General features: G+C 43.0%; 1 protein-coding gene across 2 annotated transcripts; it reads right to left on the bottom strand.

Moving 5' to 3' along the window:
- Positions 1–8640: 8640 nt before the first annotated feature.
- On the bottom strand, positions 8641–24800 carry LCMT1 (leucine carboxyl methyltransferase 1). Of its 2 annotated transcripts, XM_068699187.1 has the most exons (11): positions 24628–24799; positions 24063–24154; positions 23316–23437; positions 22846–22922; positions 22136–22197; positions 15486–15588; positions 13870–13990; positions 12990–13091; positions 12484–12575; positions 10831–10928; positions 8641–9570 (listed from the first exon to the last, which is right to left on the bottom strand). In XM_068699187.1, exons 1-11 carry the CDS (start codon positions 24723–24725, stop codon positions 9548–9550), a joined length of 990 nt encoding a protein of 329 aa, XP_068555288.1. In that variant the 5' UTR covers positions 24726–24799; the 3' UTR covers positions 8641–9547. The 2 variants fall into 2 exon arrangements, with proteins under 2 accessions (XP_068555288.1, XP_068555289.1); XM_068699188.1 differs by lacking the exons at positions 8641–9570; positions 10831–10928 and adding an exon at positions 10956–12160 and having other exon boundaries at positions 24628–24800.
- Positions 24801–25033: the final 233 nt, after the last annotated feature.

Genomic DNA, 25033 nt, shown 5'->3' with positions numbered 1-25033 from the left:
TTTTCTCTTGTAAGCAAGGGTAAAGAATGCTGCAGATGTTTTATGATGTTTTCCCAAGACGCTGCGGATAGGAAGGAAATTTCCACTTGCCTGTCTCACAGGGGGCTGCTGCTGGCCATGCACAGACACAGGCCAGGCCAGAGGGAAGAGGGAATCCCACTTCAGGCACCTCCGTCAGCTCGCTTCCCTTTCTGAGATCGTTTCCTGCAGACAAAAGCTCTTGGCCAGAGGTTATAGAAGTCGATGGAACATTGAAAGTCGGTCGTAGGGCTGGCTGCTCTTCGGGCTCCTCTTTGACCCATAACACAGGACAGTGCTTGGTTCGATGCCCTCAGCTGCCAAGCACTGAGCTCGAGCAGGCTCCCAGCAGGTTCACCGTGCCCCAGCACCGCGCCTCACAGCGCAGCCAGGTGGGAGTTTCACCGAGAGGGGTTTTAACTCGGGCAAAAGGGAGCAGACCAGCTCTATTTTTCAGGGTGCTCATGAGAGCTGCAGCACACACCCAGATCCCACCCAGCACTCCTTACAGCACCTTAACAAAGACCTGGCATCGTGGCATCGCACAGCACCTGATGGCAGTGCGGGACCAGCACCATGAGGCTGCTCCCCAGCTGCCACCACCGCTTGCAGCACCAAACCCGGTGGTGCCATCCCGCCCCGACAGGGGCCGTAAAGGCTTCGGCAGCATTGGCTTCCCAGGGGAGCAGTGGCTTCAGAGCACTGGAAGGTCACAATCCAAAAGTGAAGATTAACTCAGCGTCCTTGGCTTTTAAACATTTACCATTATTGTTTGGGGAGCAGGGATGTTTGGCTGAGCCTTCGGGAGGAAATGCTCGGCATTCAGACAACAAAGGAATCATTTTTTACGAAGCACAGGACTGAAACAGAACAGAGCAGAAGCACAATATTGAGGGATTTTTTGGCCTCTTGGTGCAAGTTTCAGACAAACAGCTCCATGCAACATGCCAGCCAGAGCTGCCTAGGCAGCCTGTACCTGCCATGTGGGACTGAGAGACTGCCAGAGCAAACTGGCTCCAGAAATTTCAGCGCCGTGCAAAATCCTGACTGATTTAGTTTGGGAAGATTAGGGCAAGGAAAAAAAAATCTGCAGGGCCATAGCTGATGTGCTGTGATCAAAAGAGTTCAATTTGGAGTGTTGTGCCTTCTTCCTGGACTCCAGGGAATGCTGCTGTGCTTTCATCTCTCCATCTCAGGGTAAAGATGGGTCCAAGGGAAAATAACCCTCCCTGTTTGTAATTCAAGTTAACCTTAAAAACAGAGACAAAAGCAACATGATAAAACAGTGTCGATTTCTTCAGCTGCAGCTCCTAAAGTGCTCTGGAGCGCACAAATCCTCGGTATGCCTCCTCCTGCCAGTGGATGAGCCTGGCACTGGTTTGGCTCTGCACCATGCCCCGTGCAGCCCCAGGCAGCAGCACCTGGCACAGGATGGCTGTGGGGTGCATGAAGCCTTCGGCCCTGCAATGCTGCAGGGCCAGGATGGCACATGGGACAACAGGGCTGCGGGTTGCTCAGCATGGTCAGAAAAGTCACATCTCCAGCAAGACCCCAGGCAAAGCCAGGAGCTGCTGAGTGAGCGGTCCTCAGGGAGAGGAATGGCACCCAGCACATTCCAGGCTCTCTGGGCACTCCCATGCAATCAGCAGTTTACAGCAGCCACATAAATGATTTATATTTATCATCAGGAGTTGGCAGAGGTGGCGTTGGATTTCCTTTATGTTTACTCTGTACCGTGATTTCCCCTGACTTACAACTCTCCAGCATAATACGATTTAGGTAACAGGCAGCAAGATTACCACAGACCCAATTTAAGCTCAGTCTTAACACGACACTACCCAATGCCAACCCTCAGACGAGGGTGCTCCTACACCTGTCTTTTGCTCAGAGATACTAAAAACACATGAAGAAAACAGCCCTGCTCGTAGCACCCTTTGCCCCTCATGGATAAGATTAAATGCTTGGAAATAAGGTTTGTTCAGCAAGCTTAATACAATCTGCACTCATGGAAAAAGGCGTGGGGATAAGAACAGATAAATCTGTTCATATTATCAGACATTTATTTTTGTCCTTGTTTGTGCTTGCACTGATAATGTGGATTTGTTAAATAAGTGACAACAGCAACTGTGTCAATTAGTACAGGAAATGGCAATACAAAACAAGCAACAGCTTTGAAAAATACTTTTTAGGAACCATAGAAGACGTTTCTCGCGTCCGTCTATCTGTACAAAGAAGTCTGAATACCTTTATTAAGTCCAGCGCCCCCAAAAATGTTTCATTCTCTTTCTTCCTGCTTAATTATGGAGATCCACAGCCTTCCTTTTGCATGCTTTTTAATATGAACAACAATATCCCCACTCACAGATTCTAAATTCGAAGTACTTCAGCAGACACTTGACTCAGAACACCCTCAAGCACCATTATCCAACAGTGCCCAGCTGCAGGACCCGAGCATACCTTGAGTCTGCTGAATCAGCACAGGTACGTTTGATAGGACAGAATTCTGACAGGATGTCTATAAAAATTGTCAACAAAATATTTAGGGGCTGCACAATGGCATTGCTGCAATGAAAGACCCCAGCACAGCCGGCATCCACGTTCAACTTTTGAAAAGCAATAAAGAAGGCAAAGGCAAGCCACTTGTCACTGCCTTATCTTTACAGTATTTATCTTGGAGACTGATAATCTAATGATTACACAACTGTTACTGAATGAGAACTTGCAGAATTATTTGCATCTCGTAGCAGTAACACAGGTTAGCTGACCTCTGCTCATTTATAGGTCCTGTTGCCTAATAGCTTCACTTCAGATTGCTACAGTAATGCTTGATGGAAATTTCCAAGGGTTCCTAAGACAGACTTACCTTTTTCTGTTAGAAAACAGGGACAGATTTGGGTCAGACTGGGTTGAAAGAATGGAAAATAACCAGTAGGATGAAGCCATACTTAGACCTTAATCCTGACATGTAAAATTAAAATCCACCAAGCTCTCAATGAAGGGAAGGATGCTCCTAGCCCTGTGCAGTGTGTGCATCTTCCCCACAACGGGTAACACCAGGCTCCCACAGGCATCCCGTGGGGCTGGCTGTAACAGAGCCTTGCAGTTCTCAGGGACCCCATTTCCCCGCACCACAGCAGCAGAGGTGAGAAGCCTTGTAAGCAAGAAATTAAGAACTGGTAACTTCTCAGAGAAGCTTGAAACGCTGTGTGCTAAGCTAGTGACTGCTTCACATTCAGTTCCTAGGTATGAAGAGCTGGGTAATTCCTGTGAAGAATTAGTTAATATAATTCCTTAGAAGGAGACTAATTGATCTTTCACCAGTGAGTAGGCAATGCTCAGGCCCAGGTCACTCGAAGGGAAGACAGGTACAGCAGAGCTCTGTCACCTAAATGCTGGTCGAAACCTGGACAGGGTGAAGATCAGGACCCAGCACGAGGATTTTCTTCTGACTGCTGGGAACAGCTTGTGGCAGGCAGGTAAAGGCAGGTGGGGGATGCATGCTCCAGCCCCTTTGGTTTGCCACAGCAACTGGGCTCCGACCCCTGGCTGCGTAACACTCCTCAGCCTCAGACCCGCAGCAAGCAGGGAGCAGCAAGCAGGGAGCAGCAAGCAGGGAGCAGCAAGCGCATCCTGCCTGAAAGCGGTGAGCACGGGCAGGCAGCAACTGCTGTGGCCCCCGCTCTCTGCAACCCCCCTGGAGCATCCCCCTGCCCAGACCCAGCTCTGTGGCCAGCAGGATGTGTCCCTGCAGGGGGATGTGTGATGCAGGATGGGTGGGAGATGCAGCTTCTCAGGTGCTCCACAACCGGTTAGCCACAGAGCAAGGAGCAGGGTTACAGGATTGCAGGACTTTTCCTGCCCACACCCAACCTCCTGCTGGCACCACATGCACAGCCACACAAACCACATTCAGTAAGACAGAGGAAAGTATCTGAAGGACTTTTAAATGACCTTTCACAAAATGACACAGGTGTGGCCATAGCGTGAAGACCAGAGCTAAATTTAGGGCTGACAGGAGGTATCCGAGTGGCAAAAGTGAGAGCGCAGTGCCCTTATCTAGGGGTGGGGCTGCCATCCAGGTTTGGCTCACGGCCTCTCCAGTCAGCACAAAGTTGCTCTGGCTCCACTGCGTTCACCCCACTGAAGACAACCGGAGCTCACGCAGGCAGCACCTGACAGAAGTCCTTCGGGAAGCTGTGAGCAGGCGAGGGGAGCAGACCGAGCTGCTGCGCTGAAGGGGGCTGCTGGGGGAAGCGCAGGTGACTCTCCCCTTGCAGCTTACCCAAGCGTAGATTTTTTTCTTCTCTCAACAAACTTTTTGCAGGGGTGAATTGTATTGTTCTGTCGGTACCAAAAGGCTGGGGTGCATGCAGAAAACAGAGGCAGAAGCGCACCGTGCGGCTCTGGGGAGCCTCTGCCGAGAAGAGGGATCGCCCAGACCACGGCAAGAAGCAGCCAAAGGCAAAGGCCATCTCCATAGAAAACCCTTCTGTCTTTTTCTGTTAGTAAGTCTCCAGCAAAGTAGCATCATCTCAGCCCCACCAGGCACTCTCCAAAACCAAATATTCCCTGAAGAGAGGTGAAAGATTTATTTATCTTAGCGTAATCATGAGAGCTAGACTGCCCACACCCGTCTTCCCCACACAAGCTCCCCGAGTATCACAAATTCTTTTGATCCTGCTGTAACCCTGCAGCACAACATGACCTACTTTCTCTACCACAGTTGGCAGCGAGACTCTTGGAGAGTTCTTACAGGAACTGATTTCCCATCTCCGGGCTGGATGCGGAACCTTTCAGCTGACAGCTGCAAGATGGAAAGGCAGATTCGGTGAGACAAAGATCAGCCACGGCACCCACCGTGCCTTTCATCCCACCTCACCTATCACACCTCTGCTGCAGTCTGCCGTGCTTCCCTCAGATGAATGGATTGTGTGACGACCTAAAAATGAAGTGGGTGAGCAGAAATCCTGCCAGTAGCTGCCTCATGCCAGCAGAGACATCTCCTCACACAGAGAGGATTAAGCCATGGCAAACAAGGGGACAAAATAACCTGACAGAGCACACACCTTCTCCTGCAGTGAGCTACATTCAAACCATTTTTATAAGCAAAAGGCAACAACTCAGTGTCTGCACCTCAGATGGTGACCAGTTCAAACACGTTGGTTTGTTCCAGAGCAGGTGAGACTTTGCTTTGGCTCCCATTCATAAAACTGGGTTAAAGATGTGTTACACTCCTGCAGTGCAAAGGGTGTTTAGAGCTTTTGTCTTTTTTTTTGAACCATGGCTCTTACTAAAGGAGATATTAACTGTCACATAACCTGTCAGACTTAGCTATGAGCTGTGGCACTACACAATCTTGTTTCCCCCAGATTCATGTTTAAACACCTTTGGCTCAGCTATTTCCGATGCTTTTTGCACATCAGTTCAAGTCAAGGGGTTTTTCAGGATGGACACCATCTCTCACTGGGTGCTTGTATGGCACTCAGTCCAGGTGACGCCAATGCCAGCAAGCCAGATTGGAGCTGTCTGGGGATGGAGATCAAGGAGAAGAACATCAAAAAGTACTGCAGGCAGAATCAGGTATCTTGTCAAGGCTGTACAGAGGAGTCTCAAACACTGAGGTTAGTCATCCATTAATAAATTCTTATTCCCTAAACCGCAAGGAAGAAAATTGCATCTATGTGAATACAGAAGAAAGTAGGAACTAGCTTTTAAATACGTTAGAAGGGGAATTTTGAGAGAACATCAGATATGTTCAAGGACAGTTAGGTATGTGATGAGGCTGGAAAGGAGATGAATTCTGATTCCTGATGGCTGAAAAGCAATGGCACAGCAGAGCCACCACCGTGCTCTGTAACAGCAGGCTCACCTGTCAGCCATCAGCAGGGCTACAGATTTTGCATGGCTCATTTCCAGATGATGGAAAGGCATCTGCAACACGGCTAATGCACACTATGAGGACAAAGAAGATGTGAGCCTGCTCCTAAATGACAGCGATTCTCATGATTTAAGAAAAAAAAAAAAGGCACAAAATTCCATTACCTCAGCTCACTTGAAGCAAAAGGAATTACAAGTAGAGAAAACCAGCTGGTCGAACACCAGATCCCAGTTCAACCACAACCCCCCCCAGTGCCACAGTCCACTCTGAATGGGGAAGAGGTAAAACATTTACTGCTTTCTCTTTCAGGAGCACTTTACTGTTTCTTAGAAGTTGAAACAAGCAATAAAGTGCCCAACCTCTACTCATGCTTTCATAACGTTATGTCTTAGATCTAGCAAGCGACTTCCCAATCGGCGCACACACCCCACAGTAGCAAAACTCTCGTGAGTCAGTATCTGTAGGTGGAAGGGCCCCGTATGCTATAAGCTCATTAAAAGCAAGAAAAGCAGCTCAATGGTCTGCAGCATGATCCAAGATGCGGTACTGATGAATTCCAAAAAAGTCAGAAGGGGGCAGCATCCATAGGAAAGACTGACAAGATTTTCAGACTTGGGGAAACAGCTGTTGGGTAAAGGAAAAGGGCTGGGGGTGAAGGGGCACGGAGGTGACACCTCAGAATCCCAGCCTAAATAAAGATGTTATATAAGAGCTCTTTTAGAAAGTTTTAGTATCTCCTCAAATGTAGGAGAATGGCCAAAAAAGCAATAAACCCAACAAAAGCCCAGATCAAAACAACTGCCAGTGAAGGACCACGTGTTATAAAGTCATCACAATTTTAGACAGCCCAAGGCCTGACTAGCAAAGTTAGAAAGATCAGGGCTGAGCACATTTGCAGAGTAACCGTGCCTTAGGTGGCAATAAAACAAGCTTCTGGGCAGCATGAAACCACCTGAGCAGAACCGACAACGGAACCTTTCCCAGACTGCCATTACCCTTGGTAGAATCAGAGCCATCTTTCTGTGAAAATTTAGGTTGGCCTCATGGACAGCACATCCAAAGTAAAAGACAAACTGCTGACCCAGCTGTGATGAACAGCAGAAGAGGAGAAACAATTTCTGGAAATACAGCAGAACTGACTGAGATTGAGTTTTTTTGTTTTTTTTTTTTTTTTTTGTTTTTTTTTTTTTACCTTTTCTAAAGCCTGTATCTCAGCCTAGAAACGTGCCATTGCCATTTTGTCATTGTCCCATTACAGTCTGCAAGCCCTTTCAGTTGTCATTCTCTGAAACAAAACCAGAACACCACAGAGGGAGGACAAAGGTTTTTCCATAGGGAACCTTTTCAATTTTTACGCTGAGTAGCAACTGCAGATATAATTTTGCACTGGCAGTGTTTCAAATGACATTTTATTCATACAGTTTTGCCCTTGTGACTCCGATACTCCTGTCTTTTGGTAGTATCAGTGAACTGTACCCAAATTAAGGTTTCAGTACTCACTCGTGGATCTTTAGAGGCCAGTTTCTTGCACCAACCTTCTGAAGGGGCAAGCAGCAAGAAAGCAGTTGCATGCTGGTATTCTTCCCTATGCCAGATGAATATCTACCCTTTGCACAGCCACACAGAGTCAGGAAAAACTGTACCCTGAAAATGGGCATGGAGCCACAACGCTTTTATCATTTCCCAGGTCTCTGGCAAAGATGCTACATTTAGCTAGGCAGTAAGTTTGAAGGACTCAGATGGAATTGAGACAGATTCATAGATGCTCGTCAAATTTAGTTCCTTGGATTCGTGTTGGTATGACAGAGCACACGGACACACACACAGAAAGATTAAAAATCTCTTAGTAACAAGAGTGTAAAACCAGAATGCAAAACAAAAACCAACCAAACAAAAAAAAACAACACAGAAGCTGCAGGCCATTAAATGCAGCAGGCTAACTGCCCCCTGCTTCACAACAAACAGGCTCAGCAAATCTACTTTTCCAATCTAGACAGCAGGCAACTGCAATGGAAAACCATCAATGGCAAATTTTAGTCTCTGGCTGTAGCTTCTGTGTAAAAGAAGGAACTTTGATGGCACGGTGCAAAAATGAGTCACACCTTTCTGGTCTCCTGCATCTGCAAAGAGAAAGGGTCAACACTAACACAGAGCAAGACAGCCTGCACATGCCTCTCAGCAGAAGGGCACAGCTAAGCCCAAACGTAGAAAGTGCAGACGTAAGCATACTATTACGATTGTTATCTTGAAAGCAAAAGTTTTTAAGTTCCTTTCATTGCTGCACAGAGGATCCATCTCTTCCCTTTGGGGAACACTTAGCAAAGACCAAGCAGAGCAAATACTGTATTTCTGTGCCTTGTCATTTACGAAATCAGCTTGATACAAACATTACAGCAGGCAGCCTGTAGCTACTAGTGACTAAAATTGGTACTTGACTGTGAGAGAAGGGCAGCTAAGTAATGGCCATTTCTTTTCCTACTTCTGTTTCTCCGAAATTGACTGTCACTTCTAAGAAGTGTTTAGTTTTTCTGGAATCTCAGTAACCTCATTCCCTAGTCCAAACCCTTATCAACTATTTCCAAAGCCAGACACTTGTATACTACAGGAATTCACACAGCATACTGAAATGGCTGCTTATGCTTGCAGCTACTTTTTAAAATACCCTTGTTGAGGCATTTGGCAAAGGAAAAAAAATCACTAAAATAGAAATGAATAGGTAATTTTTGAGTAAGACAGTAGACAAATTATAAATATTAAACATTTATTATTTTTCTCATCAGAAGGTTGCAAGATTCAGTTCCAAACAATAGGGCAGGTTTGTTTGTTCTGTTGCTGCTGGAATTTTCTTTTAAGGGGAAAGAAAGAAGAATGAGACACTGGTGTAAAGATACTGCCAGAAGCAGTTCAAATGTAGATTGATTTCTTTCTTACCATTACAATTCCCATGCTGACCTGCCAAGCTAAGTCTTACCCAGTTAAATAAAGTCTGCTTTACCAGTTTCTTGTACATCACTGAACAAGAAGCATGGTCCCTTTTCTTCTTCTTTCTCCTTTCCCCTACAAAAAGGGACCAAATATAATGACAGCCTTGTAGCAACAATAAAAGCCTGGAGAAAGCTAATAGGGTAACACTTCATAAAAGTTACACCTGAACAGAATGAAAATGAACAAAAATTAACTTTCATTATCAGCCGTGCACAGTGCAAAGAGGTATCCAGTAATGCAGCTCACCAACTTTATTTTTTTCAGCTTCCTGTCACAAATACAATTTACACATCCACAAAAAGGTGAAAGAGGGGAATAATGTAATCCAAGAACACTTTACTTTCAGTTTTAAACTAAGGAAGGTGAGCTTTTAAACAGGAATTACTGACATAGAAAAGTCTGTCATTAAGAGATATCCAGGAATGGGAAGCGAGTCTTGCCTCATAACAATTGCTCACAATGGGCCAAAAAAAATTGTTAAAACTACCAAAAGCCAACAGGAGAGTCAACATGAGCAGCACCAGTCGTTTTCTTTACTGGCACTGCTTACACAGATGAGCAGACTGGACTTGGCACATGCAGAGTCCCATCATTTCTGTGATCTTGTCTCAAGCAGAAGGCAGTAGCTGTGGCTTCTGGGCCCACGGCTTCCTTCGAGCAAGTACATTAAAAGGCGATATCTGCAAGACCTAAAAGAAAAAGAAAGGGTGGGGGTGTGGGAGGAGAAACAACCGTTTATACCTATACCACGCATATTTCACTATTAAGATAGATGCATACAGGATGCTTTGAGGTTTGTTTTGGTTTTAAAACAAATACTAAAGATTTGGTGTCAGGAAAAGAAATTAGCAATCAAGTTGATCTGCAATTTTTAACTTTTTTTCGTAGCAATTCAGCAGTTGATTTGAATAAGCCAATCTGAAGGAGCACTGAGGTTATCTGTGGCAGAAAGAGCAACACAGACTGTTGACAGAAGTAAGAGTCTGCTCATGGAATTAAGAAGAGAAAGCTGGGACAAGTACCATTAATGAGGGCAATGAGTTCACACTGGATAAAGAAAAAGTGCTTTAGACTGAGGCATGCCCAGGCATTACATATTTGATTGAGATTTGCTTTTTCTGACTTCTAAGATACGCTGCACCATTTAAGCTCAGTTCACAATATTGCCCTAAATACTTCTTTAATCACAGCAAACAATAATGCTGCATGTCCCAGGGATGCTGGCTACTATGAGTAGGTGAATTTGTCGTGCTTAGCTCCTCTAGAAATAAGTCCCTTCATAGCAATCAGAAAACAAAGGAAAATTGTGCATTTCTGTAATGCAATACTGACAAAGTTGTAGGATTCAGGTCAGCTGAAGCTACCACAAGCTAGCATCTCTGTTACAGCAACAGCAATGGGATATTGCAGATCTCGCTTTATCAGCTTTAAAACCAAAGGAACATCTAAAAGAGTTAATAACTTCAGGGGAAATTTCTTCTCCCAGGTTGGAACACTTAAGCCTTAGATGGATGTAATGGGGACAGTGCAGAAGACTGGACTAAGTAGCAGAAAATTATTTTTATGTTGTCAGGACACTGTGATTTTATATACTGTGTGCCCATATGGTACTTTACGTTCATAGGATTTGTAATCCTTTCAATTAGCACTGATAGTATAAAGCAGGCAGTTATTTAAAGTAACCCATACGGCATCTTTCAGTATAAAAATTCGAACTCCCCTGTACTGAACAGGCTTGAGTTAGGCAATTTAGATGCCTATACAAACCCTCAGAAGACAGTGGAGTAACGGTCCTTTGTCACCACCTAGGAGGTGTTCACAGCCCCAGAGAAGCAGAACCCATTCCAGCTACAGGATACTTCTATGATACATCTGATGGATATAGTCCCCGTCTTTCCATGTAAGATTTCATTGTGAAGAGTCAACTTCTAGATCTTGGAGAGCATTACCCAGGTTACTGCTGTCTTTTGAGGCCCAGCAGATGCAGTAGTGCTGCATTAGTTGTTCAAACAGTTCCTTTTCATCTAGGAATTCAAGTTCTTCTATTCTGTGGGAACAAAAAACCTCTGATTTAAACTGGAGTCTCAGGGGAGTTTTTAATGTACACTTCTTCACCCCAGAGAATTGAAAGGCATAGCCAATACAGCAGTTATCTTTACAGTAAAATAAACATATTTGTTCATAATGAAGATACCACCACTGCTAGGCTTTGTTGTCAATGTATGAAACAATGAGACGTTTTTAATTTCTAATCCCAGGAATTTAATGTTCCAGGATTAATCTGTGTGATTTCTCTGGAATACTAGCGTTTCTCTTCTAACCCCTTATACTACATGTATCTGGTTTTGCTGGATTTATGTAGATGGTATTTACAGACTAATGGAATGAGATTCATCTTTAGGAAAGGATAACAGCTAACAGTTGAAGATAGTATTTTCTCCACACAATCACAACAAGCCCATATTATGTCTTGGTGAGTGATGGGTACACCAATGCAGTTCCTAACAACTCTCCCACATGAGCTCATGACAAAACACAAACCAAATGGTACATATAAGATGTGAGGATTTTTTTCTCCCTAAAATGGTCCCTACCAAGGATTCTTCATCTTTTAATGTTTTCCACTTCACCAAACCAAGAAAACCTCTCCCAAGCTGTCCTTGCTTTAAAGAGTTTAACATGGCGTGCTCCTCTCTGTGTCACTGTAGATTAGCCTAGCATCATAATTCCTATTTAAACAAGCTATGATTTTCAGTTTTACCTGTTCAGTTCCATAATTTGAGAAATCCTTTTATGTAAATATTTATTTTGACCAAGGGGAGTTGCTTAGCTAATTCAAACAACAGGTAATGAACTGCTCATAGCAATTCACATTTCACATTACATACCTAAAATGTTACTCACTAAAAAAAATCCCCCTTTTTAGCATTTCTTTAATGCAAGAAAATAACAAAATCAATGCAGACTACTGACCAGTGCAAGCAGCCTTTACTTATACCCACTCTGTACTCAGCCGTGTACAGACCCAGCAATCTAGCTCATGAACATGATATGAAAAGGAAGGAAGAACAAAACTGGCCATTTTCCACCCACTTGTAGCAGAAAAAAAACAAATGGTAAGTAATCTTACGTAGGCCTACAAGACTGGAGCAAACACATGGATGTCATCTCCGCCTTGGGGACATGAAAAGTGGATGCCTGTTCCGAATGTATCCTAGGACTCCGCCTCACCCATCTGGTGTTGTGGAGGCTGGATGTTCACAAGAAACATCCTGGGTACTGTAAAAACACAGCACTTCTGTAGCATCTTTTATCTGCAAATTTCTGTCATGAGATGCTTTATACCTCACAGAAATAAATCATTACCACTGGCAGTCTACTCCTTACAGAGATAACCCTCTGGATTATTTGTGTTGCTCTAGGCGTTATCCGTAGGGCTCTGCAGAAACCTCAGACTCGGACATGTTCTGCCTAGCTAGCCAGCATCTGCACACAGCTACCCTCTGATATATGAGGGGATCCCATACTACTTATTGACATAAAGTATTTTGGAAATGGCATGTGAAGATGACTTCTGGCTGCAAGCGAGCTATCAGCAATACCTTTTGACGTCAGCCTGTGGCAAAGAGCTGTACACTTTCATCATATCAATGGCATGTGCATTTTCCCAGCCATTTAACAGCAATCGTTCCCTCTGTAAAATAAACAAGGAGGACAGTTTTTAGAAGATTCGAGGACATGATACCAGAAAAGTTTTTCCCCTTAAGGATTTTGTAGGGCAGCTACTTGACCTGTTCTTTGAAGAGCTGTTACAGCCTTTTCTAAGCATCTGCTGCTAACCTCTACTGAGAGGGCAGTGGGCTAGATAGAGCTGTGCTCTGATCTACTGCAGTTTTTCTACAATTGCAGAAGCTGAGTGGTTATCTAGCAACCATAACATTAATAGCAGGGAATCACTGTAAAGCAGATGGAAAAGGGTTTCCTGCAGGTTGCAGTTGCCCCACCCCAAACCTGCTTCAGTCACTGCTCTGATCCTTATAGTGTACACAGAACTTGCAGACAAAGTAAATTTGTTATCAAATACACCCAGAGCTCTGTGCTCTATTACCTGAGCTTCTAAGGATCTGCAGACTTCCACTCCAGCCAGGTTACACTGTCGTCTCTGCAAGTTCTCAATCATGATCTGTCCAAACCGATCCGTCATATTCACCTCAGGTAGAGAATGAGACAAAAGTGTTCCCCCTTCCGAAAAGAATGTAATCGCAATGAAAAGCAATAACTTGGTTAAACTCTCTAATTGTCTGTCATAAAATGCACAGGATAACTTAAAAGTAGATTTCACATTCTTACACTAGGTCTAATTTCCCCCAGCCACAACCTCCTCAGCTATGTCATGTTTACCACTGAGTGCTGGTTTACTGATAACAATACTACTTCCCCTGTGGGTACAGGGACCACGCACTGAACACTAACTCTGCTTTAAGTTGTTCACAACCTGGTTTAACTCCCTAGCAGTAACTTACAATATGGAAGATCCTGTTACTAACTCCTACAGCTACCTAGTTCCCTCCAGGCAGCATTTTACTTGCACACAGAAAAGTTAAGTTCATGCTGATATGATTTTTGCTCCCTTTTGCCAAACACAAGAGAGGCGATTATCTAATGCTATGAACTCATCGCCAATATTCAGCATCATTTCATTTAGCTCTGACTTATCTGAACTAATATTCTATGGTTTCACCCACATACAGATTAAGCCTAGCTCTTTTGGTTCAATATAGTCCAGCAAATCACCTTTCAGAATAGTTGTATATTCATTACAATGAGATAACAGGTTGACAAGATACCACACATTAACACAGAACTTCAGCAGAACCTGTTGTCTATAGAAAAGAATATGGACAACTCATTTCACAAGCAGAACTCCCACTCCTGAGAACAATTTTTATGTCAATAATGCTGTTCAAAAAATGCCATTTTTGTTTTACCTGCTCATAATTTATAAACATCGCCACTGGAAAAGTGCTTGCTGCCCATTTTAAGAGATTTGCAGATTGTTGAGGTGTCATGTAAACCAGCACACACTCTGCTATCAGAAGCGTCGGCAAACTTTAAAACAAAAAACAAATCACTCCTAGCAAAAGAACAAGAATTATTGGCAAGTAATTTCATGCCCCCCACATTCTTAAAAGAGCTCCACTGTTACGAACTAGACATTTAAGACTGGATGAAATCACTTCATCAGTTTGACTAGAACTGGATTTTCCAGCAGCCAACAAATTAATCACAGGGGACTCCCCTGGTTCCAGAACTGAGATATTAAGAAACAATCTCTTTTAAGTGAGCCATGCAATGAACACAGAAGAATGTGTATCCTGTAATCGATCTCCGAACTGTCATAGCAGGAAATGAAGTGCATATTAAAAATCATTTTGAAGAAGAACCATACCCTATAGACACAATCCATGCAATTTTAACAGATCAGCAAAATTAGGATTAAAGTACAAATAGAAAAAAAGAGTTTCTCTTCAAAAAAGTTTTAATAACTATAATTAGACAAATTTGTTTGATAAAAGTAAAAAAAAAAAAAAAGCTTCATGTGCTAACACCGATCAAAATGCAATCTGTAGTTTGCACTTTTTCTCTTTTTTTTCCATCCACAAGAAACAAGCAAACAACAAAATAAAATAAAATCCGCACCACCAAAATAGACATCTACGGGAGTAATTTCTCTTGGAATTAGTATTTTCTTTTATTTGTTAAAATGAACAGGAAGAAGAAAAGTCACTAGAAGCATGAGAAATTCCACAAGGAGCAGCAATACAGACAAGCAAGATAAGATTTCAGAAGATGAAAATGTAAAGATTTAAATGGCAGTTTGATGCATTCTGCTTTCCCATATGCTCTCTCCCACCCATCCAGATAGCCGCTATTTATATATATCTTATATTTGAAAGGTATGTCCATCATCTGCTTTAAAAACTTAAATCCTGGCCGTTTCAGAAGCCTAATGCTTGAACAATAAAATGCTAGACATTAGTTTCCAGAGTTAAGTTCTCAAAAGACTCCATGGCAATCCCTTTACCAAAAGGTCTAGGGAACAATATAGGTTTTAAGCGGAGGCAGTAGAAAATAATTACAAAGATAAAACTCTAAAAAAAAAAATAAAAAAAAAACATTGACAGAATAATTCTTTGTTTTTCCAGCTAAGCTCCTAGAAATCTTGACTCATGCCTGTAACAATACGGCTGGAAGACCTAGGTACTGATCTAGGTAGTCCCATAAGTCATCTTTAAAAAAAAATACCACTGAATCAATAAAAACTCCACCCTTAAAAAAACAATTCATGATATTTTGATACATAGGTGATGAAAACACTGTTTGCAGGAGCGACTACAGAAGGAACAACTCTGCAGTAGTTCAGTTAGGCTGCATGAGGTGTCTGCACAATTCCTTCTGCTCAAAGGGCTCAGGAAAAGGTAACCATGGAAATAGCATAATGAGAACTGGATGCAGATACCGTATGCCCAAGCCTGACTTTACTCTCACCAGTCTGCTTCCATAAGCTCTCATCAAAAAAACAGTAACAATAAAGAAACCTTACTGTACGTCCAGGTTATGTTTCTTTAGCTTTTCCTCCAGATCTGATGAGAAACGAAGATCTGCTCCTACTATGGAATAACGACTGGAGTCTAGGCTGTGAGAATCTGCAAGTTCAAAATTTGGAAACCAACAGTTACAAATAAGAGGTATGCTGAAATTATAAATTAAAATATTCATCAACATATGAATACGAAGTGAAAGTTTGATCTGTTATACCTAATAATTAACTGAAAACTCTTCTTTTAAAAACATTAATTTCCCTCATACCAGATTATTGTGGTTTTCAGCTTTGTTATATGAGCATCAGACTCTGCCAAACACCTAATCTTCTACTCTGCAGCCACTACAATGCAGATAGGATAACCTATCCGTTACCATGGTTTCAAGGAATGCAGAGAGGAAAAAAGAATGAAGATTAAATGCAGGGGTTTTTGCTTTCTTTTTAGAGTCTTTTTAAATGACCCAATAGACTTTTTACTTCCTTCACTAATTTCTGAAAAACTAGACTAATAATGCTTCAAAAATTAACAAAAGATATACAAACTAACAATACATATGTTATATAACATCTATGGGTATCAGACATGTTTGGGGGCCAAAAAAGTTAGTTCAGACTTCTCGTATGGTCTAGCAATGGTATTACATGCGAGGAGTCAAATTAGAAAAGATATTCTGAGATGTAAGCGTTCAGCCCAGGATACAGCAGCGAGCAAGCTTCGATAAAGGTTTCCCAACACAAAGGGGGAAATAATAGTAAAGCCAGAAGACGCTTGCTATACTAGCAAAGCTGTAAGCCAGCAGCAACATGAGTATCTTGCTATCGGTAATTGTGACAACCAGTTGCAATCAACCCAACTATATAAACCCAGCCCGCAGAGAAAGCACTTCACAAGTCCAGTATCTAACCCACTCCTAAAGAAGCGAGGTTCTGTAGGAATGTGATAGATTGCTCCTTCATGTTTTAGCTTTAACTCAAGAGCTGTACTACCAGAGTGAAGATGTGAGGACAGAATAGCCAGCCACTTTTCCTTCCTGCTGTTCGGATGTCCAAGCAAACAGTAAAATAAGTAAGCTAAACAGTAGGGAGAGAAACAACACCAAAAAACAACAAGAACAGAGTTTGAAGCGGTCTTGTAATGGACAGCCAACATCCATCTGCAGAAGCTGTCACTTGCTCTGGCACAGCTCTGCCTGGGAACCTGTGGCAGAGACACAGCTCTCAAATGGCAGTACAGGAACAGATGTCAAGAGCTGGGTGAAAGAGAAACCGAGTGGCTGAAGAGACAGAGTGAAAAAGGTTTTCCATCTTGGGAGAGGAAAAATATGGAAGAAAAAAAACAAAAAGCATTTCATTGAATTAAACAGTACTTCAAACATTCTAGAAGGAACTCCATTTAGTTTTCGAGAGACCAACTCTGAAAAGGCTCTAGAAAGTCACAATAACCATTTTTCTAGCAACATTTCCAAGCCAGCACAGAGATCTGAATGGTGCATGCATAGTTATGGAGAAGGAAAGTTATGCAGCAAGTGGTTCAACATTTTCAGCAAAGGCTTTTTTCTATGCGTGTGCTCTGTAATAGCGTTACTGCTTCCCACACCCTTCTCTTTAAGTTATGGTACCAAGACCATGATAACGGCACCCAAAAAACCTCACCACACACAGGAAAGTACTCAGATAGTGATTTGTTTGCTGACCAGAGATACAGCAAAGTAAGCATCAAGCCATCACCATTAGTATGAAATTAACGCCATCTTCTTGTCCAGCTGCACTGATGTGGACCTACTGGTACATTAAACATGACCAGAAACACACCACAAAAGTCTTCAACTGACCCAGCAATGGATGTACTACAAACATCTCACCAGAGGTAGAAATAAGCATCCGTTGCTCATACCATGAGTATAAGCTTCTGTAACCAAAGAACAGGAAAGAGCAAAGCCTCTCAAATTGTAGGTTAAAACTGTCCTTTACAGGGGTTCAAAATCCAGCAAAATTACTAACATTGTTTTTAACATGCCTGTATACACCGCGAACCACAGGATTTCAACTATGCCTTCACAGGGCAGAAGAAGGGATGGCCAAAGTAAGCTGGCTGATCCTCAGTGCCAAGCAAACGTTTACTTGTTCTTGGAGATGTGAGCTGGGGGCAAGAGAAAACAAACAGCCACCTAACCATAGCCTGGTGATTTCAAGTTATCTACAGGAAGAAAAAAAACAAAACAAAACACAAAAGCTTTCCTCAAGGGTTATTTGGCTCACTGGACATATTCTTTAAACCTTAAATCAGAGTATACTCCATGCTTGGCTAAGTCTTTAAGAATGCACAGGACTCTCAGCAGCAGAAATTTATAAAAAGTGAAGAAAGCTGATGAGGAACGGATTCTCTTCTTCTCTTCAAAAGTGTTTTACTCCAAATGCAATCACTTTTCTTCTGTTTCCAGTATCTGGGCTGCCTAGTTCTTCTCTGGTCCATTCAAACAGAACATACTTGTTTCTCCACACATTTCCCTGCCAACTTCCCTCAACTCTCCATTGATGGCTGTTGGCAAACACAACCACAGATGAAAACCGAGGCAGAGCTGCACACACATCATACAAAAGTTGATACAATTGCTAAAAATTGTTCATTTGAAACACATCTGACAGCACCTCATTAAAAATCTCCATAATTCATATATGTCAACATTTATGATCAATACTTTTGGAGGAAATCTTTTTGGAGGAAGGATAAGAAATTTGCACAAGTCTATTTCAAAATGCAAAAAGAGAGGTGGAAAAAAAAACATTTGAGGAAAAAGTTTCAGCCAAGCCTTTTCTAAAATTCCATGTAAGATTTTCTACCAGCTTCTACCTTTGGCCTATAAATGGCACAACAAATATCCCTTATATATAAGTCAGAGATGAAGAGATCAAATTCAACTATGCAAAATTCTTCAGCATTTTAAAATCGAACTGGGAACTGCTCCAGCATTTCACACCCAGATAGCAGACACCCGCTTATTGCGAGGCAATGAAAGCTGATGATAGCTGGAATTGCTGCTGTTCCCAGCCTGGAGGCCAAAAGTCGGAGCATGGTCATAAATGCCCCAGAAAATAACGTGATCCTACTTCACGGTCATTGGCATCAATTTCTACTTCAGCATATGGCTTGATGCTCTAAATATGAACATTTGCAGATATGCTGCTACCCTGACCAAGTAGCGTTGGTGCAAATGTATGTTACAATAGCTGCCTACCTACAGAGCTGCTGAAAGAGGAAAAAAAACCACACTTCAGCAGTACAGTCATGTGGTCGTCACTGATTTTTTTCTTATGAGCAAGAAGTTTCTTTTTAAGTGAATCAAACTTTTGGTGTTTAAAAGAAAGACATTTTTCTTACTGTAACCTCACTCCTCTGAAGGCACCTCCCACAGCGAGCTCCCTGCAGATACGGGAGATAAAACTCCCCCCACCACTGGAACCCAGCCCATCAGTCCAACACGGGCTCCTCTCAGCCTCTGGGCATACTCCTATTAACTGTGCCTCACGCACAACACATTTGGCTCTGACCAAACCAATTGCAAGTATATTTTCTGTGATTTTTGCCATGAAAGTAACAAAACAAGTGGTTTGAATTAGATGTCACTACAGCTATTGAACAGTAGCACGATTTGCTTATATTTACCTTTTGACCTCACTACAATAAAGTTGCCCTTTACAGAAACATGCTACCAGCAAATAAATGTCCTGTTTTATGGTGGCCCTCAGACACTCACTCCCTATCTTAATTTGCCTACTGAAGCAGCATTATAGAATCACAGGAGCACAAAGCACTTACGATGCAAGAATTCAGTTTACTTTCCTTAATCTTTTCTCAGATTACTCTCAAATAACTTTTCCTTAAGATTTTTTTAAGAGACAGCATGCAGGATACCATTCAATCAAACAGCTTTCCTCACGTTCATTTTGATGCTAAGGTATCTCTGCAGCTTTACAACAAACTGTTCTGTGGAATCACAAGCACGAATGACACACTGTTTCACTTAGGTTGTTTGTAACTACAATGTCACAAGAGGGTATGTATCAAAACACAAAGAAATGTAGCCTGTCCTGCAAGAGCAGGATCATCCTCAACACAAGGCACACAAATCACCAAGACAGCAACACCCCTGATGTTTGCGTTGGGTCACAAGCAAAGCTGGACATGTAGGAAAAAGCAAGTTAAAACAATCAACTCCCAGGCTGGACAAGACAGGGTTCAGAAAGTTTGAGCGACACAAAGGTAATAGTTCACTGAAACATAATTGGCACCTGCAAGGCAGCAAAATGTGGAGTACTAACTTCCTGACACTCACAACAGCATCATAAACCAGATAGAATCACTGAACTTTGAAAACAATTTAACCTGATACTGCCACAGCAATGTCAAATTACTGCACAAATTCACTGCTTTCCCCCGGAGATCTGACATTCCCTAAGAAACGGCAAAGCTGTTCAATGACAAGTGTCATCTTGTTGCATTCAAGGGCAGAGGCAACAAGTATCTATCCCTGAATTGCAAGCCTTGCTGCCACTTCTTTGTAAAAACATCAAGGAGAGAACAAATGTTGCCCTGAAGCCAAAAAAGCACTAGGCTCCATGAAATGAAAACGTTTAGTGCGAGGGGAAAAGCAGTAAGAACAAGAGTCATGTCAATGGATATTACAGCAACTCAAGAAATGAATTCCAAAGCTTCTGAAATTATTCCTTGTGCACAAGAGACAGTGGTGTGGATCTGATTTACAAGGGAAAAGGGAAAAAAAAAAGAAAGAAAAAAAGAACCAATCACCAAACCCAAGTTTCCAAACTCCTGAGCAATTTCACCAGCTGAAGTGCCACTTCATTAAGCCCTGTTTGCCCATCACAACCATCCTGACAGTTACGACTCCCAGAACACAGACTTATTCTAACAGCCGTATAAGGTCACACTTTGTCAAGTTCCTTTAGAGCTGTAAAAAAGCTTTAGGACCAGTCAAGATTCATCTGACTGATTTGTCTGCTCATTCTACACCCTCTTCTGGTGTTAGTTCCATGTGAAGCAGTTCCATTAATGCCTCCTTGAGTGAAATCCCTGTGGGAACTCTTAATCTCATCTGTGGTTCCTGAGTGCCAGTCCAAGCTGCCATTCCACAGAAGACTTTCACCATCTCCAAATATATGCAGATGCTGTGCTACAACCCAAAGGTCACACCATGGTAGCACCTCCACCAACCTGATTACACCAAAATTCCTACTCTAAAGCATTTAATGCCCAGCACTGCGAAAGAACAAGAACAACTTTAGAGAAATAAGCCACTCCAGTAGGTTCACAACTGCAGTGACCCGTTAATTAGAAGCTTCTGATTGCAATACCCTGCTGCAACTTGGTAACTTAGCAGTAGTTTTGCTGTATGAGAGGCATCTACAGAGCTATTCAGTAACACAAACGCTATCAAACCTTTCTGATTAGCTTTGTATTAACGCCTTTTTAAGAGTACTTATGCAGCATATCTCATTGTATCACACACTTAAAAGGTCTCCTACCGAAATACAATGGTACTTAGAAGCCCTTTTTCTGAGATGGTGCATTGGGCTTTCATCTTTTGAAACCTGAATGAACAACAGAGAATCCTAATATTTAAATGACATCTGAAGTTTTGGTAAGTTACAACTCTCTAATATGCAGCAATAAAATGTTCATGGTATGCATAAATATGCAGTTTAGTCAGCATGTGGCAGTGCTCTTGATCAAAGTTCAAGCACTAAACAAGCCTTGGGGTGAGCACCTACAGCGTGCCACTGGCAGCATGAGCACAACTTCTCACTCTCTCTCTTTAGAGGGCTCCTTCAAGCCCTCCAGCCTCTCAGCTAGGGCTGTGCCTATTAAAAGCACTTGTAGATTTCACCATAACAGGAAACACGAGACTGCTAGCTCTGTTTTAGAGTGACACCTGCTAATGTAAACTAGCTGGCATTATAGATGCAGCTAATTACTGCTCCTCCTAAGTGGTCCAAAAGAAGCTACAGTGCAGTATCTGCAATTTGGGCACTGAAAACACAACTCAACAGAATCCATTTTTTTTCCCACAAATTTAAATTATAATCTTGACACAAACCTAATGTGGCTGTAAGCCAAGACAGTAGAAGGATATAACACCAGCTGAGTGTAATATCCTCTTATTTAAATACCGAAGTATAACAAGTGGTACTGGCTCCTGCAAATTGACTTTGTAGGCTGTATTACTTCTGTGAAGACTGCTAAATGTAAAGACTTGTGCTCTTATCAAGATGGAAAACACGAGGAAAGCACTGAGATATTTTAATCAAGTATATCTGGCCATCAGTAGCATTCTTCCTTTTCCATGACAGAGAAGAAAATGTAACTTAAGCGACATATAAGAGAGAGGAAAAAAAAAAAAAAAAGCAAAACTTTCCGGCAGAATAAAACCTTTTCAAGAGAAGACATTTCTAACATGACACAGAGCAAATGGGCAGGATTCTATAAGAAAAGAAAAAAGCCTCTTTTCCCTCCCAATTCTCTGTCCAAACAGCATTTCAAGCATTAAAAGCCTGCCCACATATCAGAACAAAGTGATCAGAAAAGTTTTTAAAGTGCTGCAGTACATTGCTGACTTATTTTAAGGATGACTCACCTATTAGAAGAGAGTCCCCTGAATGGGATTCTATAATTGGTTTTGACAGGGGAGGTTTTGATCTGTGGGAAGAAGGAAGAAGCATCTCTGAGCAGTTAGGCTTGTTTAACTCTGCTTCCAATTTTTTTTTATATATTTTTTTTAAACACGTGTTAAAAAAAACAGACAAGAGAATACCTCTGCCCTCTACTGGAAATAAAAATGCCTGCAGGTTGGACTTGCAGTTGCATTTTATAACCAACAACTCTTACAGTTCTGAGGTACTCTTTCAAGAGAAATCCAGACACTCAAAGTATCTCCACAAGCCCTAATTTATTCATTCAAACAGAATATTCAGGCACAATACCAGCTATCCTATCTAACCGAACATGCAAGCCTGAAAATTTACTATGTATTCAGTATTAATAGGAGAGACTTAATAGCCTGTAATCATCCTGAGGTTTGCCCTGCCCCACTACATTTAACACAATTAAGAATGAAGTCTGTTTGCCTTCCTAAAGTTTCCACTGAGCAACTTCTCCAAATTGAAACGGTAGTAGAGCAGTCTCACATATGACTTGCCTGCACAATCAAACCTTAATTCTAAACCCTGGAGTGTGAAGAGTTCCTCAGAAGAGAGGTAAAATAATTAAAATGTATAGCTTCCTATTCATGACATTTGGCTAAATTATAACCAGTTTCACATTGGTAAACGTGAGCATTATACTTACTTGATATTATGTATTTTTCTTGCAACTATCATTGGGAAATCCACTTCAAAATATTTTCTAGGGAGAAGATTTTCATCCTGAGAATTGGAGTAATACCATAGAATTAGGGCCATTCACATTTCACATGCACACGATAAAAGGTTACAGGACAAGGAAAGTGAAATCCTAGCCTTAAAGAGGACAGCAAAACATTTAAGTTCATGCTCTGTTCCCTGGAAGTCCTCTAGAGGTCAGCTTCATGTCACATGCTTTTGGGTGAAAACGGCATCTCCTCACCAGCTGCAGCTTAAAGATACCTAAACTAATTCTAAGCTGAAAACTGAGGCAAACTAGCCAGGGCAGTCTGCAGACACACACACCTCCACATTGTGCTGCAGAATGCAGCACTGATAAGCCCTCACAGAAGTGCTTCAAATATCCACACAAATCTTTGTCTTCAGCTGAGTTCATTACTCTCAGCTATCGCTTACCTTTAATCTCCAGAAGAGGGTATCCATGCCAGCACCAAGATTCACAATTTGACAGTTGCATTCTGTTTTCTTCAGAAAGGCCTTAAGCAGATAACTGACCCCATGAACACGAGCATAATAACCTGTTAAAAAATATATATTTATATATATATTAAAATATATATATACATTAACTACTATTTTAACATAATACTGGATGCTTAACACTGAGATTTTTAGGTAACTTTAGAAACTGTTAACTCTTTTTTTTTTTTTCTTTCTTTTTCCTCCAAAACAGGTGTTTCTTATGAAGAATAATACACTCTTTAAAATACCTAAGGGGTTTGTTTTTTTCCCCCTACTAACTAAATCAGATGCATAGAAAAAATGTAATTCCTTGGGTAAAGTAATAACAGACCAGATGAATTCAAGCTGTTGTGCACACTTAACTTTTGCAGAGGCCAGAGCTGACACACGCTGCTGTCCTGGGTCAAGTCAATATTTTTGATTGCTTTGTACAGCCTGTTGCACGTTAATTAAGAGACGCTCCATTCAGAATAGGGAAAGCAAAAGATAAGAACTTTGATTAAAAGAAAAATGACTGTAAGGTCAGGCACTGTATGCAATTTTACTGTGCAGGGTACTTGTCTCATTCTTTTATGTATATCATGCACTCCACGCATGCAATATATGGAAATTTAGTTTGATGCTCTTCAAGGCCAGATAAAAATACATTTGTACCACCTCTGTGTTTATATGGCCACTTGCCTCTATTGATTTCAGGTGCTTTTCTTTCTTTGGCTTGTCTCACAAAACACTGGATGTAGGGGTCCTCCCAGTAGCCAACACTTACAGCAAACCTGTCCGATAAAGAAAAAAAAAAACACACAAAAAAAAGAAAACATTTCCGTTAAGAAGTTACAGGACGCCAAATTAAAACATTTCGGCTGGTGCCACATTAAACAAGCCACTTTACCTTTACCCTGATGGACTCCCACGGGCGACCCCCAAACCTCGAGCGATTCCTCGGTGTGGCCCCAACAACCGGGCCCCGCCTGGCTGGAGTCCCCCAGCCCTCAGGTACCCCCGCCCCTTCCTACCCCGCTGCCGTTCACCCGGGGGTGTCACCGCCGTGACACCGGGGGCCGCCCTCAGCCGAGCCCAGCACCCCGGGGGGCTCCCCAAGCAGCAGGGCACGGTCAGGCCCAGCTCCGAGCCCCCGTAGGGTGCGGCCCAGGCCCTGCCTCACCCCCGGGACGGCTCCGGGGGGCTCCGAGCGGCTCCGTTCCCCCCCCCTCAGGCCCCGCACCCCCCGTCCCGGCCCTCCCCGTACCTCTTGCAGACGGACGCGTCCTCGCAGGTGCCCCGGACGGCCTCGTCCGCCTCGTCGGGGCCGGCGGCGGGGAGGGGGCCGCGGGCAGCAGCCGCCATGGAGGGCTCGAGGCGAGGCGGGCCCCCCCCTGCCGGCCCCTGCCGCCGCCGCCGCCCGGTGCGGCCCGCCCCCCGCCGCCTCTCATTGGTCGGCTCCGCAGAGCGGCACGCCCGAGCTCGGGGAGCCCAGCCGCGATTGGCCCACAGCCACGTCCATTTCCAGCGCACCCAATGGGAGAGCGCGGGCTGCTCGGCCCCGCCCAGGAAGTGGCTGCGTGCCTCAAGGGATGCCGGGAGTTGTAGTCTTTGCGAGCGTGGGGGGGGCGTGGCGGCCATCCGGGCTCCGGGGCTGTCCCGGTGCCGGGCTG

The sequence above is a fragment of the Anas acuta genome, chromosome 15 (genome assembly GCF_963932015.1).
Source record: "Anas acuta chromosome 15, bAnaAcu1.1, whole genome shotgun sequence".
Taxonomy (NCBI): domain Eukaryota; kingdom Metazoa; phylum Chordata; class Aves; order Anseriformes; family Anatidae; genus Anas; species Anas acuta.
The sequence above is the reverse complement of the archived record's forward strand: the minus strand, read 5'-3'. Positions and strand labels throughout refer to the sequence as shown.

What these genes read in the sequence shown, in the direction of transcription:
- LCMT1 (XM_068699187.1), bottom strand. Translation starts at nt 24,725, where the DNA reads ATGGCGGCTGCTGCCCGCGGCCCCCTCCCCGCCGCCGGCCCCGACGAG. An exon ending in AGCACCTGAAATCAATAGAG is followed by an intron (nt 23,438 to 24,062) that starts GCAAGTGGCCAT and finishes ATTTTTTAACAG; the next exon opens with GTTATTATGCTCGTGTTCAT. An exon ending in TGTTTATAAATTATGAGCAG is followed by an intron (nt 13,092 to 13,869) that starts GTAAAACAAAAA and finishes TCTCTACCTGAG; the next exon opens with GTGAATATGACGGATCGGTT.